The sequence below is a fragment of the Dreissena polymorpha genome, chromosome 12 (assembly GCF_020536995.1).
Source record: "Dreissena polymorpha isolate Duluth1 chromosome 12, UMN_Dpol_1.0, whole genome shotgun sequence".
NCBI classification, from domain to species: domain Eukaryota; kingdom Metazoa; phylum Mollusca; class Bivalvia; order Myida; family Dreissenidae; genus Dreissena; species Dreissena polymorpha.
Genome location: NC_068366.1, coordinates 57,780,459 through 57,800,300, shown reverse-complemented (window position 1 = coordinate 57,800,300; position 19,842 = coordinate 57,780,459). Strand labels below are relative to the sequence as shown.

Genomic DNA, 19,842 nt, shown 5'->3' with positions numbered 1-19,842 from the left:
GACCTCTTGTTGTATTGATGGAACCAAATGAATAACAACATTTTTATTATGCCCCCTTCAAAGAAGAGGGGGTATATTGTTTTGCTGGATGTTGGTCTGTCAGTCTGTCTGTCCGTAGACCAGTATGTTTCCAATCAATAACTTATGAATGTATTGACTTATTGACTTGATACTACCCATGTGCAATGGCCTTTGCCAGTAGATGACCCCTATTAAAATTGGGGTCATTAGATCAAGGTCACTGTCACACTAAGAGCGAAAATTGTTTCCGATTAGATCAATAATTTATAAACAGAGTGACCAATTGGCTTGATACTTCCCATGTGCACTGACCCCTATTGACATTGGGGTCACTAGGTCAAAGGTTACTGTCACACTAACACTGTCTATCATCACCACTGGAAATAGATTACCAGCAAAGCGAATGTAAACAAACCAACCATGGAGTGCAGTAAGTATTTACCTAAAATATCTAATAATAACTCGCTCCTGGATAACCAGTGCGTGTTAGGCATCTTACAGAAAGATTAATCTGTTTAAAAATGTGTATTTATCATGCAATTCATATTGATGAAGCGTTATTTACACAAATTTATGACTGATTGGTACCGGGTTGAAATTGGAACTTCTCGAAGAAACAGCTTTTCTTTCATGATTACATGGTTTGCCATAGGGTATGGAGTTGATTTCCTATTCTTATATGCAATATTTACCATCTTAACACTATTTCTTGTCTTGGTTTGATTATTGTTTGTGGAAATCTATTGAATTAAAATAACTGTAGTGTACGGCGAATAGTTGTTTATGGCAAAAGTCGTGTACGGTGAATTGTTAGAGTCATGTACGGCGAATAGTTGCAGTGCATTGGCCAAATTTGTAACAAATTAAAATGATTTTAAGAAAATATTTTTTCAATGTACATATATGTTCTTAAAAGCGGACTTTTGCCCGATTGAATGATGTATTAATCTTAATTTTAAACTTTGTTTTTGCCCCTGAATAAATACGCAAACACAGCACATGTGCTGACTTTGCGGTTGAACGCTACAATGCTGTGAACAGAAAGTCAGTTAGAATACTATAACGGCGAGGCTTGCCGAGCTTTTATTTTATTCGCGCCGAGCCTGATATATGACAAAAAGATCAGGCAGTAACCTGTGTTTCTGTTTATAGCGATTTTTTCATTATTTCTTAAAAATCGGGGACGTAGAGGAATGATAAATAGAAAAACAGGTTAGTGCCTGAACTTTTTGTAATATACCAGGCTCGGCACGAATAAAATAACAGCTCGTCAAGCCTCGCCGATATATTATTTAAGCCTTGCCTTATATATTACAAAAAGATCGGACAGTAACCTGTTATTCTCTATGTAGCAGGTGCCCGTAAAACAAAGCATTTTTTTAAATATCAACAATGAATCAGACGTATTCTTTGGCCATAAACGGTTTCATCGTAAAGAATATAAGTGTATTTATTTGTTTTATACTAAGATGGTCACGTATTGTTATGAACCTCTGCTTTGAGGTATACCGTTTTAATGACTTGATTATTTATAGCTATCAAATAGTTGTTAATATAGTGTTACACTTGTTCCATCCGTTTTGAAATATGACACAAGTCCATAGTAAACATTTAAACAATGATTTATTCGTGCGAAGACAATAATCGCAATAAATTTCGTGCGAAGACAATAATCGCAATTAAAAAAAAACGTTAGACAGCAACGCAATGTAAGTGATTCCTAACCGCCAGCTTCCCGGTAATTATACTAGGGTAGTATTACAAAGTTAATGGCGTGTGACGCACAATAAGTCAGTTCTGCGTTCTTTCAGTGTTTATGTGTAAATAATACAATAAAAGTGTTAAAATGCTTCCAAAATCAGTGTTACTTAATGTAAACAAACTTTAACTTTACTGGATTTTTACTATAAAACTTATGTGATAACGACTAAAAGGTATTTACTTCGAAAAATGAATGACTCTCTTAACAAAAATTACGTCTATCCTAGATCTTGACTAAAACTCAACTGTCTACTGTTTTTACTTATTGTTCAATACTGATGACCAAAATTGGTCAGTGACCAAGATTCTGGGCAGTGACCAAGATTCTGGTCATTAATGACCAGAATTCTGGGCACCAGTGACCAACATTGGTCAGTGAGGTGACTGACAATAAATAATGACCAAGAAATTAGAACGATACATGACGTCATTTACCAAATGTCATAACAATGAGACATAATGGCGCCTTATTTAGAAAAACAATGAAAAATACAAAGTGTTCAAATGGATGGCTAACTTCTAGACGAAAGTTCTGGTGATGTTTAGATTGTATAGACTCAGTTGTGTACACTTGTCAATTGGTTTATAAAGTCACATAATGTTACCAGAATGAACAACTTAAAAGGCAGTCATTTGAAAAGGTAAGTTCAACTGTTACACCTGGGGTGTATCATTATTTGCGAAATTTTCATTTATTTTCCCTTAAAAACTCAAAACTATTTGCCGTACACAATGTAATTTTATTTTGCTATACGCCGTACAAGTCCGGTTCTATTCGCCGTACACAACGAAGTTTATATTTTAGCCAAACATTTGCATACTAACTTGATTTTTGGGCTGAAGCTGGCAAAAAATGATAGTTTCTATAATTCTATTTGCACACCATTGCAAAATTCTGCAAAATTATTATATTTTCCTCAGACAAAAGGAAAAAAGATGTCCCAATGAACATAATGTTCGGTACCAGGTAGCTGATGATTGATCTATTTCAACACTCAAATGTATTAATAAAGAACTCCCAACTACTTACGATATAAGTTTGATATGTCCACTATTAATTTGTCACACATTTTTTTTTAAACGTTCGCGATAAAAATGGTAAACTTTATTCTTTTCACAAGCACTGCCTCTTGCGTGATGTTTAATTTCGCTTCGCCGGTTATCTATTTCCGGTGGTGATGATAGACAGTGACTAAGAATGAAAATTGTATTCAATCAATAACTTGTGAACAGAGGGACCTATTGGCTTGATACTTCCCATGTGCATTGGCGTTGGACAGTAGGTGGCCTCTTTTCAAATTAGGGTATATAGGTCAAAAGTCACTGTCAAAATAAGTGTGAAAATAGTTTCCGATCAACAACTTGTCAACGAGTTGACCGATTGGCTTGATACTTCACATGTGCATTGGCCTTCGACAGTAGTTGACCATTATTGAATTGAGTTTCCGATCAATAGCTGATTGACTGATTCACCGATTCGCTTGTTACTTCCCATGCACATTGACCTTGGACAGTAGATGACCCCTATTGAAATTGGGGTTTATAGGTAAAAGGTCACTGTCAAAATAAGTGTGAAAATAGTTTCTGATCAATAACTTGCCAACAAATTGACCGATTGGCTTGATGCTTCACACATGCAATGGCCTTGGACAGTAGGTGACCCCTATTGAATTGAGTTTAACCAATATCTGTCTTTTCAATTATTATCTGCTAAATCAGCGACATTGATTTTCAGGAAAGAGAATTTATTATCGCTTACATTCTCATCCAACAATGATTAATCGATTTTATTCGATCATCGCTGACATCACTAGTTATAATACTATAATATTCTCAACCCATTTACTTTAATGATGATTAAGCAGAAGTGCATAATTCTGTGTCAACTAAAAAACTTATTTAAGTGGCTAAGTCACACTAATATGATAATATTTACTTTTATGGTCAGTTTTGTTGCAAAAAATCCTGTGTCAAGGCCCTGTTGTTTTTTTTCGGAGGGGCGATCTGTCTGCAACCGTGGAGCTTTTGGTTTGTGTATTGCACACAAGCTATGGTTCTGTGTAAGGTATACACTGTGTACAAATGAGTTCTTGGAGGATGTGTCATGTTCAGAACATTGCTTCATGAAACTTTTGTTTTTAACTGGAAAATATTGTTCTTTTGTATACATTTGTAAGGCTCATGTGCTTGACAGGCATACAAGACACAGCTAACTTTTGATATGTTACTTGAGCTTTAAGCAAGCATTACAGGCATTGGTCCACAAGATCTATTTTGACTAAAACAAGAAATCTAAATACACGAAGATGCGCAACAATTTTTATAGTTTTCTGGCAAAAGTTTTGAATATAATTATTCCACCTTTGAAATCAATAACAATTTAACTAATGAAATGTCATTTATAAATGCCTGTTACAAAAAACAGAGAAAATTATGGGAACACCGACGGCACGCAGGCCATGTCTAGAAAAAATGTTGATGTACTGGAGAACACCTGCGTCCAGGAAAACAATGTCTGCCGAATAGTTTACATTTTACAAAAAGTTTAAATTGGATCATCTTGAAATTATAATGTATGTATGCATAGTGTCTTGACCAAGTTCGATAACTTACCAGAACTATGGCCCTTGAATGATAAATTTGTCAAAATGAACCCATGAGCGTAGGTAGCTTACCTGCTGACTATGTATGTAACTGAATTTTGAGCCACTCAAATTAAGGTCAAGGTCACTGAAACTATAAATAGATAAACATATTTTTTCTTAATAAATGGAGTTTGGATGGAGGGATTGCACTGAAAGTTTAGCATGGGTAAGTGCTTATGTGAAGAGCTAGCTTGGGTTTGAATATGGGCAATTTAGATAAAGGTCTAGGTCACTGTTGCTGTATAAAGAAAATCAGTTTTTGTTCAATAGCTTGAGTTGAAATGGAAGTTTTAGGCTACAGTTTGTTGCAAGACATCGTATGGAGGTCCTCTACACAGTTTGTTCAAATCATTCAACTTGGGGGCAAAATAAGTCCCGCCCTCAGGGTAACTTGTGAAACCCAAGGGGCTTGGAACAAGTTATGCCAAATCTTGTTTTTGTCCACTGCCAAGCTTGTTGAAATCATTCCTCTAGAGTTAAAATTGTTCCTGTCCAGATAATAACTTATTGTCGTTTTAATTGTTTATTGTGAAAAAATTAAAATTCTCAAAATTATATGAAAATTCCTTTAAATATCTTCACTAATGCAGTAATCCACAAAAGAAATAGATTATACAAAAATATAGGCAATAACACCAAAATAAAGTTAAGACAGTCGGGGTTATTGTTCCCTCCCCTTCCTCTGTCAATGTAAAAACTTTTTTTGCTCATCTATTTTTTGAAAAAAAATTATGAGCTATTGTCATCACCTTGGCGTTGGTGTCGGCATTCGGTTAAGTTTTGCGTTTAGGTCCACTTTTCTCATAAAGTATCAATGCTATTGCATTCAAACTTGGTACACTTACTTACTATCATGAGGGGACTGGGCAGGCAAAGTTAGATAACTCTGGCTTGCATTTTGACAGAATTATGTGCCCTTTTTATGTCCCCCACTATAGTAGTGGGGGACATATTGTTTTTGCTCTGTCTGTTGGTTGGTCTGTTGGTTGGTTTACGCCAACTTTAACATTTGCAATAACTTTTGCAATATTGAAGATAGCAACTTGATATTTGGCATGCATATGTATCTCATGGAGCTGCACATTTTGAGTGGTGAAAGGTCAAGGTCATCCTTCAAGTTCAAAGGTCAAATATATGGGTCAAAATCGCTCATTTAATGTACACTTTTGCAAAATTTCAATATTCAAGATAGCAACTTGATATTTGGCATGCATGTGTATCTCATGGAGCTGCACATTTTGAGTGGTGAAAGGTCAAGGTCATCCTTCAAGGTCAAATATATGGGTCAAAATTGCTCATATAATGTCACTTCTGCAATATTGAAGCTAGCAATTATATATTTGACATGCATGTGTATCTCATGGAGCTGCACATTTTGAGTGGTGAAGGGTCAAGGTCAAGGTCATCCTTCAAGGTCAAACGTCATATCCGGGTCATAGTGTTTCACAAACACATCTTGTTATACTTAGAAAATTGAAAATTTTGGTTAAGTTTTGTGCTTAGGTCCATTTTATTCCTTAAGTATCAAAGCTATTGCTTTCATACTTGCAACACTTACTAACTATCATAAGGGGACTGTGAAGGCAAAGTTATTTAACTGTGACTGGCATTTTGACAGAATTATGTGCCCTTTTTATACTTAGAAAATTGAAAATTTGGTTAAGTTTTGTGTTTAGGTCCACTTTTTTCCTAAAGTATCAAAGCTTTTGCTTTCATACTTGCAACACTTACTAATTATCGTAATGGGACTGTGCAGGCAAAGTTATGTAACTCTGACTGGCATTTTGACTGAATTATGGGCCCTTTATACTTGAAAATTTGGTTAAGTTTTGTGTTTTGGTCCACTTTATCCCTAAAGTATCATAGATATTGCTTTCCTACTTGAGACACTCGCAAACTATCATAAGGGGACAGTAAAGGACAAGTTGCATAACTCTGGTTGTCATTTTTACAAAATTATGGCCCTTTTTTGACTAAGTAACTTTGAATATACGGTTACATTATGTGTTTAGATCCACTTTACTTCTAAAGTATCAAGGCTATTGCTTTAAAATTTCAAATACTTTCATGCTATCATGAGGGTACTGTACCTGGCAAGTTGAATTTTACCTTGACCTTTGAATGACCTTGACTCTCAAGGTCAAATTATTAAATTTTGGTTAAATTTCCATAACTTCTTTATCTATGATTAGATTTGATTGATACTTTGACAAAACAACTCTTACCTGACATACCACAAAAGACTCCACCCAAACCATCCCCCCCCCCAATCCCCCCTCAATCCCCCCCCCCCCCCCATTATTATTTTTAGCTCACCTGCAGCCAATTGTATAAACAATTTTACCACAAGGTTACCGCAAAATCGTGGTTACCGCGTCTCGGCGGTTTGTATAAAAAACGACGTTGACGTTAACCGCCCTATTACCGTGGTTATTTTTAACCCACCACTACGAGCTTGGTTAGATGCTGGTTACCACACGGACTACTGACCAACATGGTGGACGTTCTCTATTTTAGACACAGACATCAGCGACGATTTCGACAAATTGACTTACAAATGAATGGACTTGATTACGACGAACTGCTCCGAAGGTATAGTTTTTCTGCCCAGAGCCTAGACAGACTTGTCAACCTCTTGGACCCTATTTTACGACGACAGACGCGACAAAACAGGTTATGCAATTGGCTGCTGAGCACAACGTGCTTATGGTGAGCTTTTGTGATTGCCTTTTGTACGTTGTCACATAGATGCCACATTTATTGTCCAATCTTCATGAAATTTGGTCAGAACATTGGTTTCAATGATATCTTGGATGAGTTCGAAAATGGTTACGTTTGCTTGAAAAACATGGCTGCCAAGGGGCGGGGCATTTTTTCTTATATGGCTATATATGGCTATAGTAAAATCTTGTTAACACTCTAGAGGCCACATTTATTTCTGATCTTCATAAAACTTGGCCAGAAGATTCATCCCAATTACTGTAAACGTATAGAAATTCGTCGGTATGAAATTTCGTGGTTTAATAAAAAACAACTAATTCGTTGGCACGTAATTTCGTGGATTTCAAATAAAAAACAACTTATTCTTGGATTTCACATTTTCGGGGAAGAATTACCGTCATAGTTATTAATATTTATTAAAACGACCAGAGTTATAACGAAGAATAATCTGCTTATCTGTGTTGACAGCAAAACTCGAGGTTAATGTGCACTGAAGCATGAAAGTGTTGCCGATAATTGTCAATAAGAGCAAAAAAGCGGCGCACTTGTGGGTCCCCGCTCGCTAATTGCCACCAATGTTGTTTTAACAATATTTGTAAATCACAGCGCAAATGGTCCCCTAGTAGTAACAATTGAGTAATAAGGTCCCCAAAATACCTGTGTAAAAACCGTGATGTCTCTTTTAAGTTTAATTGGCACTAATTGACATATGTGATAAATCTACAAACTGTTAATTTGATGACGTCCCGTAAAAGAGGACAGTCGTTGATGTACAGTTTATATTTCGTGCTTGATTATAGAAGTATTATTAATCAAACACTTTTCAATGAAACAACATATTGCATTAACTAGGGTATCTCAATCAAACAATGTCTCTTTCAAAATGGTTGAAAACGGGAACAGTACAGACACGTTCTCCTACTATAGCAGGATTGCCCGACCCTGCAAAGGCTCTGTTTACGACTGCAGCTTTATTAACGCAGGCCGCTAACGATGCAGTAGAAGAAATGGTCAATGGACGTAAACGGAAGCGTAGTTCTTATCATACTAAGCGATCATAAACATCTTAGTTCTAACATATATAATTTACGTCAAATTAGTGGGAAATGACAACATTTTAAATTCAAAAATATTTTAATTAGTCAAGATCAAGTGTAATGTGACCTACTGAAGTGAAGTTACTACCTGGTATTACAAAAAACTAATATCTTGGACAACCGACAACAAAAAAACATGTCGGAAATGACATTCGCAAATGACCGATTTCGGATTTAAAATGTATAAATAATCGTTGGTACTTGAATTCGTGGTTCAGCGGACCAACCAAATCCACGAAAATTCGTACCACACGAAATTTAATGATTTTACAGTATATCTTGGACAAGTTTGAAAATGATGCTCGTTGGTTGAAAAACATGGCCGCCAGGGGGCGGGGCATTTTTCCTTATATGGCTATAGTAAAACCTTTAATACTCTAGAGGCCACTTTTTTTTTCCAATCTTCTTGAAACTTGCTCAGAAGATCTGTCCCACTGATATCTTGGATGAGTTCAAAAATGGTAACCTTTGCTTCAAAAACATGGCTGCCAAGGGGCGGGGCATTTTGCCTTATATGGCTATAGTAAAATCTTGTTAAAACTCTAGAGGCCACATTTATTGTCCAATCTTTATGAAACTTGGTCAGAATATTCATCCCAATAATATCATGAAAGAGTTTGAAAATGATGCCGGTTGGTTGAAAAACATGGCCGCCAGGGGGCAGGGCATTTTTCCTTATATGGCTATAGTAAAACCTTGTTAACACTCTAGAGGCCACATTTATTTCTAATCTTGATGAAATATGGTCAGAAGTTTTGTCTAATGATATCTTGGAAGAGTTCGAAAATGGTTACTTTTGCTTGAAAAACATGGCTGCCAAGGGGCGGGGCATTTTGCCTTATATGGTTATATATGGCTATAGTAAAATCTTGTTAACACTCTACAGGCCACATTTATAGTCCGATCTTCATGAAATCTGTCAGAAGATTCATCAAATGATATCTTGGACGATTTCAAAAATGATGCCGGTTGTTGAAAAACATTGCCACCACGGGGGCGGGGCTATTTCCTTATATGGCTTTAGTAAAACCTTGTTAACACTCTAGAGGTCACATTTTGTTTCTGATCATCATGAAACTTGGTCAGAAGATTTGTCCCAATGATATCTTGGTTGAGTTCGAAAATGGTTTTAGTTGCTTTAAAACCATGGCCACCAGGGGCGGGGCATTTTTCCTTATATGGCTATAGTAAAACCTTGTTAACACTCTAGAGGCCACATTTATAGTCCAATCTTCATGAAATTTGGTCAGAAGATTGGTCTCAATGGTATCTTGGATGAGTTCCAAAATAATTATGTTTGCTTGAAAAAAATGGCTTCCAAGGGGCGGTAATTTTTCCTTATATGGCTATAGTTAAATCTTGTTAACTCTCTTAGAGGCCACATTTACTGTCCGATCTTCATGAAACTTGGTCAGAAGATTCATACCAATAATATCTTGGACGAGTTAAAAAATGATGCCGGTTGGTTGAAAAACATAGCTGCCAGGGGTGGGGCATTTTTCCTTATATGGCTATAGTAAAACCTTGTTAACACTCTAGAGGCCACATTTATTTTCCGATCTTCGTGAAACTTGGTCAAAAGATTTGTCCCAATAATATCTTGTATCTCATGGAGCTGCACATTTTGAGTGGAAAAAGGTCAAGGTCATCCTTCAAGGTCAAATGTCTAATTTATGGTGTCTGTCCGTCCGAAAACTTTAACAATGGCCATAACTTTGTTAATATTGAAGATAGCAACTTGATATTTGGCATGAATGTGTATCTCATGAAGCTGCACATTTTGGGGGTGGAAGTTCAAGGTCAAGGTCATTCTTCAAAGTCAAAAAAATAAATAAAAAATTCAAAGCGGCGTTCTCATGAAGCTGCACATTTTTAGTGGTGGAAGTTCTAGGTCAAGGTCATCCTTCAAGGTCAAGGTCATGCTTCAAGGTCAAAGGTCAATTTTTTTAATTTAAAAGCGGCTTTCTCATGAAGCTGCACATTTTGAGTGGTAAAAGTTCAAGGTCATTCTTCAAGGTCAAGGTCATCCTTTAAGGTCAAGGGTCAAAAAAAATATTTCAATGCGGTGTTATCATGAAGCTACACATTTTGAGTGGTTGAAGTTCAAGGTCAAGGTGATCCGTCAAGGTCATCCTTCAAGGTCAAAAGTAAAAAAAAATCAATCAAAACGGCATTATCATGAAGCTGCACAATTTGAGTGGTGGAAGTTAAAGGTCAAGGTCATCCTTCAAGGTCAAAAAAAAATTCAAAGCGGCGTTCTCATGAAGCTGCACATTTTGAGTGGTGGAAGTTCAAGGTCAAGGTTATCCTTCAAGGTCAAAGTCATCCTTCAAGGTCAAAGGTCAAAAATAATAATAATTCAAAGCGGCGTTCTCATGAAGGTCATCCTTCAAGGTCAAAGGTCAAAAAAATTATTTCAAAGCGGCGTTATCACGAAGCTGCACATTTTGAGTGGTGGAAGTTCAAGGTCATCCTTCAAGGTCAAGGTCATCCTTCAAGGTCAAAGGTCAATAAAATAATATTTCAAAACGGCAGTCTCATAAAAAAAATAATTCAAAGGGGCGCAATAGGGGGCATTGTGTTTCTGACAAACACATCTCTTGTTTTTTTCAAGCTTGGTTAAAAAACACAAATATTTATTTTATTATTAACCAGGTTTTCCGAAGGAAAAAACTGGTTATTAGATTGGCGAATGCGGGCGGGCTGGCTGGCTGGCTGGCGGAACAAGCTTGTCCGGGCCATAACTATGTCGTTCATTGTCAGATTTTAAAATCATTTGGCACATTTGTTCACCATCATAGGACGGTGTGTCGCGCGAAATAATTACGTCGATATCTCCAAGGTCAAGGTCACACTTTGAGTTCAAAGGTCAAAAATGGCCATAAATGAGCTTGTCCTGGCCATAACTATGTCATTCATTGTGAGATTTTAAAATCATTTGGCACATTTGTTCACCATCATGGGACGGTGTGTCGCACGAAAGAATCACGTCAATATCTCCAATGTCAAGGTCGCCACGACTAAAAATAGATTTTAAAAAAAAAAAAAATTACAAAGGGGGTTAATTTTGTTTGTTCATTTCAAAAGTTCAGTTTGAGTTTTCTCCCTTTATCAGATTTTTTTCACAATGAAAACCTGGTTTTGTGACAATTTTGTCCCTTGTTTTATTTTTGAAATACCGTCCAACCATCCCACCCAAGATTTTTTTTGCATTTTTGGAAGATAATGTAATAAATGACCACACCCCACACTGTACACCCCTCTCCACTCTACCCCTCCCTCCTTTGTGATTGAAATTGAGATAGGTCCATTCACCTTTAAAAAGAAAAATAGATGAGCAGTCTGCAACCGCAAGGCGGTGCTCTTGTTTTTAATATCTTCAATACTTAACCAGTTATGCTCTGCACCTGTAAATTGATTTAAGGGAAGTAACCCTGTTAGTCCTAATGAGAGTTATTGTTCCTGCAATTCCCCTAAATGCCCTCTACCATTATGGGACAGCCTTTTCCTATCCTAAATGCAGGTCTCAAGTACATTTGGGTTCAACATGCTGCTGGGAATGCAGCCGACTGTATCCAAACAATCCCAGTGCAAGACTCAAACTGACAACCTCTCACTACCCACGCAAATATTCTTACCACTAGGCTTTGTGATGCAAAACAAAAACACACAAATGGTTCCCCTTTTCTGCATTTTATTATAGCATTTATGTTTTAAAAATGGAATATGGCTTATATACATGGAAATAAAAGAATGAAATATTTTACAAGTGTGAGTATCGATGCATGATACAATATATTGAATGAAACATATGACATAAATAAAAAACTTGTTTGGTTTAATATAACAAGTGATAGAAAACAATACGCCCTGTACCAAAATAGTTTTTATACATGAAGCAATAACAACTTACAACCAGTTGATAAAAATATATAACACGAAATATAACCTAATTTCAGACAGATTCGTTAATATAAAAATACTGACTTATTTTTTACTTAATGGTCGACTGTATGTTGACGGTTTATGTTAAATTTTCATTTAGATCACATCCAAACAGCCAGGATATTCATTTGAGCTATTGTTTATCAAAAGTACAAAGTAAACAAAACAGGTATTCCTCGCAATTAAAATTAAAAAAAAATTGGGAATTTTTTTTGATGGATAAAAATTGTCCTTTTTTACCAAATAATAATGACACATTTAACTTTTTATTTGCATTTATAAAACATTTGTTTTAACATGCATTAAACTAGGCATTTGTTTATGTCTATAGTACTATTTATTGTTTGTTTCAGTATTTACTCTGTTAATTTAGAACAACCCCTGGCATCACACTTTCGTATCTACTTAATATAATATTCACAGAATGATGTCATGATGCCAGAATAATACCTGACAAGGTTGAAATAATAACGACTATGTACATTTCTCGTATCTCAGATAGGCTTCTTTAATTTATACAGAAATTGGCGTTTATCCAGATTTGATAATACTATTACTATTTTATCTCGTATCCTTAATTCCAGTTTGTGAGAGGCGTGATTTTTCTAGTGTGGAGAAAAAGGGTATCAGTATTTAAGAATCTACTTTAAATCTGAATTATCAAACGCTGGATTTTATCATAAATAAGCATGGGTCCATTTTACAGCCGTTTTAAAAGAATAGGAAAACCCCTACAAACAGCAATTATATTTGGCAATAGTAGAAAGAACAAAAATGCCCTTTCATCTATTATAAATAATAGGAAATAATATTGTAAAACTTAAGATCTGCAGCTGAAGCAGCTGAAATTTGCACATGGACAAGGCATATTACAATATCACAGCAAAGAAATATCACAAAGTTGTGTAGTGATTATAATTGTTCATCTCGCCAAAATTTATCACATGCTTTTTGTTCATATCTTAATCCTCTACACATATAGCATTTAACATATTGTTTGGTTTGTTTGTCTTTTCTTCTAAGGGCGTGGGTATCTATAAGGGAATATATGGTATATGGGAACTCCAGACTTGAAAGAGACATGTGTGCCTTGAGTTCTGGAAAAACAAGGTTTAATGCATGTGCATCAAATGTCGACCCAGATTAGACTATGCAGGCTGATCAGGGCCAACATTCTGCATAGACTGAATTTTCGCTAAGAAGAGACTTTTTTAAATGAAAAATACCAAAAAATCAGCAAAGGTAGTCCCTGAGTGGCATATGCAGACTACACAGGCTATTCAAGGTCCATACTTTGTGCACATGCATTAGAGCCCGTTTTCCCAGCCTGTTATGCCAATCCTGAATCTGTTTTATGCTAATATTAGCATATTAGATTTCACATAAATGTTTCCACTTCATTCACTGTTTTCACAATTATTAACAGCCGAAGACTTTATCAGTCTGCCTTATTAAGCATCACAAACAAGGATTCTTTTTCTTACAGGAAAATAAACTTTAAAGGAAAAATCTATCAACACATGTCAAAAGATTGTAAAAACCTTGATATAATATCTTCAGCAATATTGTAAATGACTCTGCAATCTCTAACAAAATGTTAACAAATTCACCTACAACTTGCTACAACATCTAATAACAGCACAACATCTATACACACATGAGTAATTGAACATTCTGTAAATATAGCATGAACACAACATTAAATGCTCAGCTGCTAAAAAGCTGATCAAAATGCAATTTAGAACGAAATGATAAAGAACATAACCAGGAAATATATGTTCTCAAACACAACAACATAAAATAACACCAAAATATCCCCCTCTAAATGGTTTTAAACAAGAACTAACAAAAAATACTTGACATAAAAACTATTAAATAACCAAATAAGTGCAGAAAGGCTTTACAAATATTTGTTCAATTATTCAATGTTTTAACCATACATTTAATCATTCCACGGAACATACCCTAAAAGGCTTTCAAATCATTGTATGCTTAATTTTCTTGACTGGAATGGAATGTGTACAGATTTTATATTAAAGAACTAAACCGTACATAATTATAATTATTTTTTAAAATTACATTTTCAAACAAAGACAGGTATTACTATTCACAATGTACCAGTATTGGTTCATACGGGTAAGACATTTAAATTGTATAATTCATTAAACAGACAATACTACTGTACTTTTAAACAGACAATAATGATTCCCCTTTGCAAATATAAACTGACTGGAATAATCACATGAATTTGTTCATTTCTTTGTAACAATATTCAACTACATCATAAAAGCAAACAATGTGTAGGATTTCAAATTACTTGGATAACTTTGACATAACAAAATGGAATGTACTGTATAAATATTCCTAAGATACAAATGGAAACAGCCAACAAAGCAGTCCAAAGCAGAGCTCTGGCACATGAAAATGGAACAAGCTAACTTCTCTGCAACTGTGCAATGTGCCTGAGAGAAAAGACGCGAAAACTGGTAAGGAAAGAACAAATGAGGAGCGTTCTAAGAAAACTGGGCTTAATGCACGAGTGTCAAAAGTCGTCCCAGATAAGCCTGTGCAGTCTTCACAGGCTAAACTGGGACAACACTTTCCCCACATGCATTAAGCCCAGTTTTCTCAAAATATAGCTCAACTGTTTCGTAGATATCGCCACGGTAACTGCATCGTACATATCGTCACGGTAACTGCATCGTAGATTTGCATTGAGTGAAATGAGCCCAAGCCCATTAGCTCTGTACTTCATGGTGAGTTTTTCACCGGGTTCTCAGAGTTGTATAGACATGCTTGTTACACTCGCGTTTTCTCAAACAATAATGACAGATTTCTGACTTGCTTAGCCCTTTTCCCGCTCAGAAGCAAAGTGACGATGGCTATATGCAACCAGCATTAAACCAGAACAGCCTGCAGGTATCTCGCAGTCTGTCCAGCTTTTATGCTGTGTTGCTGCTTATATCTTAGGGTTGGAAATTAAGTCTTTAAAACTATTATCTAGCACGAAAGGTCTTAAAATTAATTTGATTTTCTAATGAACTACAAAAGCGTCTATTATGCGTATCTCAGTGGTAAAGGGTTCAACAAACTGCTTCTTTTGATGATTATGACACAGGCGACCTGTTCCCCTATGATCAGGTAGCCATGTATTGCTGGATATGGCTTTGTAACTTGGCATCAGATATAATTGCCACGTGAGCAATGGCAACATTTTTTTCTCTGTAACTGTGGCATTTATAGTATAAACCCGAGAATGGCTAACTGTGCTTCGTCAGATTATCAGGTGTCTGATCATTTCTGCTTAACAACGCAGCATTTCCTAAAGGTACATGAGAGTGGCTGACAATGTATTTTCCAACGATCGAGTATCAGAAGATTTCTGTGTAACTATGTAACATTTTCCATATTTCAATGTAATTAGGCAACCTTTTCCATATTTCTGTGCAACTAGGCAATATTTTCCATATTTTCGTGTAACTATGCAACATTTTCAATATTTCAGTGTAACTAGGCAACATTTCCCATATTTCCTTGAAACTAGGCAACATTTTTAACGTGCAGATCAGAATGGTTGACAATGTTTTTCACAAGGGTGGTCTGGGACAGTACTCTGTATGAGAATGGCTGACAATATTTTCTCCAAAGATCAGGTCGCCTGGGACGGTACTCTGTTGCTTCTCTGTAGCTGGGCGGCAGATATGATAGGCACATGAGAATGGTTGGCGGGACTACGTGAGCGTGATCGGTTCCTTCGTCGGGGCTGAGTGGTCGGCACAGTTATATCCTGGAATTAGAGAGGAAACTAAATGAGTTTCAGGGACAACGTAACCTAACATGTAGTCCCAGATTAGCCTGTGCAGTGCACATAGGCTTATCAAGGACAACATTTTCCACCTAAACTGGAATATTAATGAAAATTACCATTAAAGCGAAAAGTGTAGTGCCTGATCAGCCTGAGCGAGAGACATTTAACTCACACGAAAAAAAGAGCTGTTTAAGGCCGAGGCTCAAATATTAAATTTTATTTCTGAAGGTAGGTGAATCTGATAACTTAATTTCACTAAAAGACATAAAAAATGAGGTATTGATTAATTGCCTTCAGATACCAGTAAAACAAACAATGAATATTACATAGAACATAGCAAGTTATAAATAATACCTAAGTACTGTAATATGGTTAATTTACAACCAGCAAAGGCCAAGGTTTTTAAGAGAAGACACACCAAAAACAATTATAATATGAAAACTAAATGTAACCCACATACTTGACTTTAGACAATCCGTTAAAAAATCTTAAATATAATTTATTACAGAAATAAACAAGCTATGGCCAATATATATTGAAAAGGAGAAAAGGGATTCAATTATACAATCATCTTAATACACGAGTGTCATATTTTAACCATAGCCAAAGAATGCTTAAACAATAGCTGTCCAAAAACAGTGCATCTCAGCCTTTGTCTGCATGAAAGCTACAAACAAAATTTAAGCATAATACATGTACCTGCCTCCAAACTTAAGTTATTGAGCGAAAAACTGTTTCTATTTTTAATAACAGTGACCTTGACCCCACTGGCCCCAAATAAAATCCCTCCTTAGATAACTTAAGCCGTAACCTACATACAAAAAAAATCTGCACAATACATCCTTACTGAAGATATTGAGTGCAATCTTTTTATTTACTTCAAACAGCAATGATATCGACCCCAAATACAACCCCATGATAGATTTGCATGTCTGCTAAAGATAGGAATTGCTGGATGCAATTTTTTATCTAAATTTTGTTATTATAAAAGTACAATGCTAATAAGAGGAACAATCCTGCTAAATGGCTTGTCACAGTTATTGCTCTTGGTCTGTGACCAAAAATATGGGTTACATGACTTGTGTGAAGTTGGTATTTCATACCTGTTGTAGAAACAATGAAAATGACATGCTGAGTACAAAATGGAGCATTATTCTCTTAAATTGCAGGTCAAAGGTAAAGGACCTAATCCAAGTTTTAATTAAATAGCTATAGTAGGAACAGAGATATGAAGAAGTTGTAAGTTTACCATAATTGAAAAGCATCAAAATGGTGCATAATTCTGCTAAATATACCTGTAGTAGAAACAGTGATAATGGTAATATCTCGTTCACCTTAACCAAAGTACTATGCAGATGAAGACAACAACACTTGGATAAGTAAAATAGCTCTGACTATTTGGGTAATAGAGCTAACAAGCAAATTCGTTAAATTGATATCCCCCACCAATATGCTTCTGGACACAAAAGGGTTATATTTGACACTCAAAAAAGCATTTTTTCAAGATACAAAGGGCCATAACTCCATTATTAACAGATGGTGTACAATGCCATTTGGCGTGAATCATCCTCTTATCCATATATATACTCATACCAAGTTTCAATGAAATCCGCCAAAGCATTTCCAAGAAATGGCTCCGGACACACAAAAAAAGCATTTTTTCAAGATACAAAGGGCCATAACTCCGTTATTTACAGATGGTGTACAATGCCATTTGGCGTGCATCATCCTATTATCCATATATATATACTCATACCAAGTTTCAATATAATCCGCCAAAGCACTTCCAAGACATGGCTCCGGACGGAAGGAAAGACAGACGGAAAGACCGACAGACAATGCCAAAACAATATCCCTCCGCCTATGGCGGGGGATAATAAAAAGAGAGGACAAAATCAATGACCCTAATTTCTTCTTCTACCATAGAGCTAAAAAGGGGACAAAATCCATGGCTCGAATTTCTTCTACTACCAATTAAAACATAATCCTAAAATAAACGATCACTGACCGAATCTTGTGGGTATAACATAGACGCAGTCCGATACATCCAGCATTGCTTACGCTGAGAACATATCAAACAATTGGTTGAAACAGCAACACAATTACAGACTTAAACACACAAAACAAGAACTAAGCTTTATGTGGCAAATAAAAAAACGGCTGGCAAACATATTATTTGATGGCAGAAAACTACAAAACACGCAACGTAATTTTTAAGTTCAAAAACAAAATTATGGCATTAGCAACACTGAAATCTATACATACTCCAATTATGCCTACAAAAAACATACAACATATCAGACATTAGTCTTCAACTAGCTACTTTAGTATTATTTGTATTATTTAACTTATTCTATAGATATTTCATGTAATAAAGTTATCCACAGTTCAAAATGAATTTCTCTCAGCATTATTTCTACTTATTATTTTATTCTGAAAAAGACTATTTCTGAAAAGACTAACAAAAGAACGAGATTTTGCATTGGCTAGGACACTGTATCATCTTGAGTATGTTTATAAAAAAGTATGTTAACAAACTTCAAACCTCTGTCGACTTCAAAATTAGATGGCTTTAAACTTGAGATGGCTAGGAAAGAAAGATGTCCGAACTTTATAGCCTTTTATTTTCTTAATGACTATAATTTGCTACACTTTCATGTGAGGTTTGGCAACATGAGATGCAATGTGTAACACAATGGTTACACAGTACATATGTGTCAACTTACATGGTATATTTAAAACAACAGTTTTTACTAATGTTTTGTTAGTGAATATGAAAGACAAGAAATATACCATATCATTCAATCAAATCACACGTACTCAAAATTTTAAACAACTTCTGAAATTGTGTCAAGAAACATTATACAACTTACAAAACATGCAAACCTTATCTTACAAATATTGCAGTTTTCTCATTACTATTAGACCTGCATCGTAAAAAAATGGGTCTGGCAGGAGTGAAGCCGTCCACTATCTCTATGAAGTCATGCAAAGTTTAGTTGTCTAATTAGTTGACAGGGTAGCTCCTCACCCGACTGCGCGGATTCTAAGGCTAGTCTGTTGCTTTACTGGACGCATATGGCATAAGACCCATTTTAGCATGATGCAGATCATATTAGGTGACAACAAGAAAGGCTTCATAAATGAAAAATACTCTATATTCATGTGATTCATGAAATGGAAGTTATTATTTTATTCTTTCCAGTGGTTTATAGAGAAATATCAGTGAAATAAAACTGATATTTCACTGTTTTAAACAGTGAACAAGAGGGCCTGAAAGGCCCAAAGTCGCTCACCTGAAATAAAAAGAAATGAACTGTTTTTTACAGCCCAAGATATCAATGGAACAAATGTTCTAACAAAGTTTCATGAAGAATGAACAACAAATGGCCCCCTGGTGGCCATGTTTTTCAACAGACTGGAACCGTTTTTGAACGCGTCCAAGATATCATTGGGACAAATCTTCTGACAAAGTTTCATGAAGATCCGACAATAAATGTGGCCGCTACTGTGTTAACAAGGCAAATATTCATGACGCACAACAGAAGACAGACAATTGACAAAAGGTGATTACAAAAGTTCACCATGAGCAAAAAATGTTATGCTCATAAAGATTGTCACCATGTTTGAAGATGATATTATTAAAACTAATTGAGTAAACTTAATCAAGATATAATAACAACATTTGCACTCAGCAAGTGTCATTCAGATTGAACTAAAAACATGACTAAAAGTATTCACAATGTTTCACTATAAACAACTGTAGACATACAAAAAAAACTACCACCCCACTTAGAGCCTTGTTTATAAACAAACATGAACTATTTTCAGACTCACCTTGCAA

General features: G+C 35.6%; 1 protein-coding gene across 8 annotated transcripts in view; it reads right to left on the bottom strand.

Moving 5' to 3' along the window:
* Nucleotides 1-11,922: 11,922 nt before the first annotated feature.
* LOC127852875 (uncharacterized) overlaps nt 11,923-19,842 on the bottom strand; it is a 113,936-nt gene continuing 106,016 nt past the window's right edge. For all 8 annotated transcript variants that reach the window (XM_052386895.1, XM_052386894.1, XM_052386896.1 and 5 more), the window contains one exon: nt 11,923-15,977. In XM_052386895.1, coding sequence (XP_052242855.1) covers nt 15,840-15,977 — 138 coding nt within the window. In that variant the 3' untranslated portion in view covers nt 11,923-15,839. The remainder of the gene's footprint in view (nt 15,978-19,842) is intronic.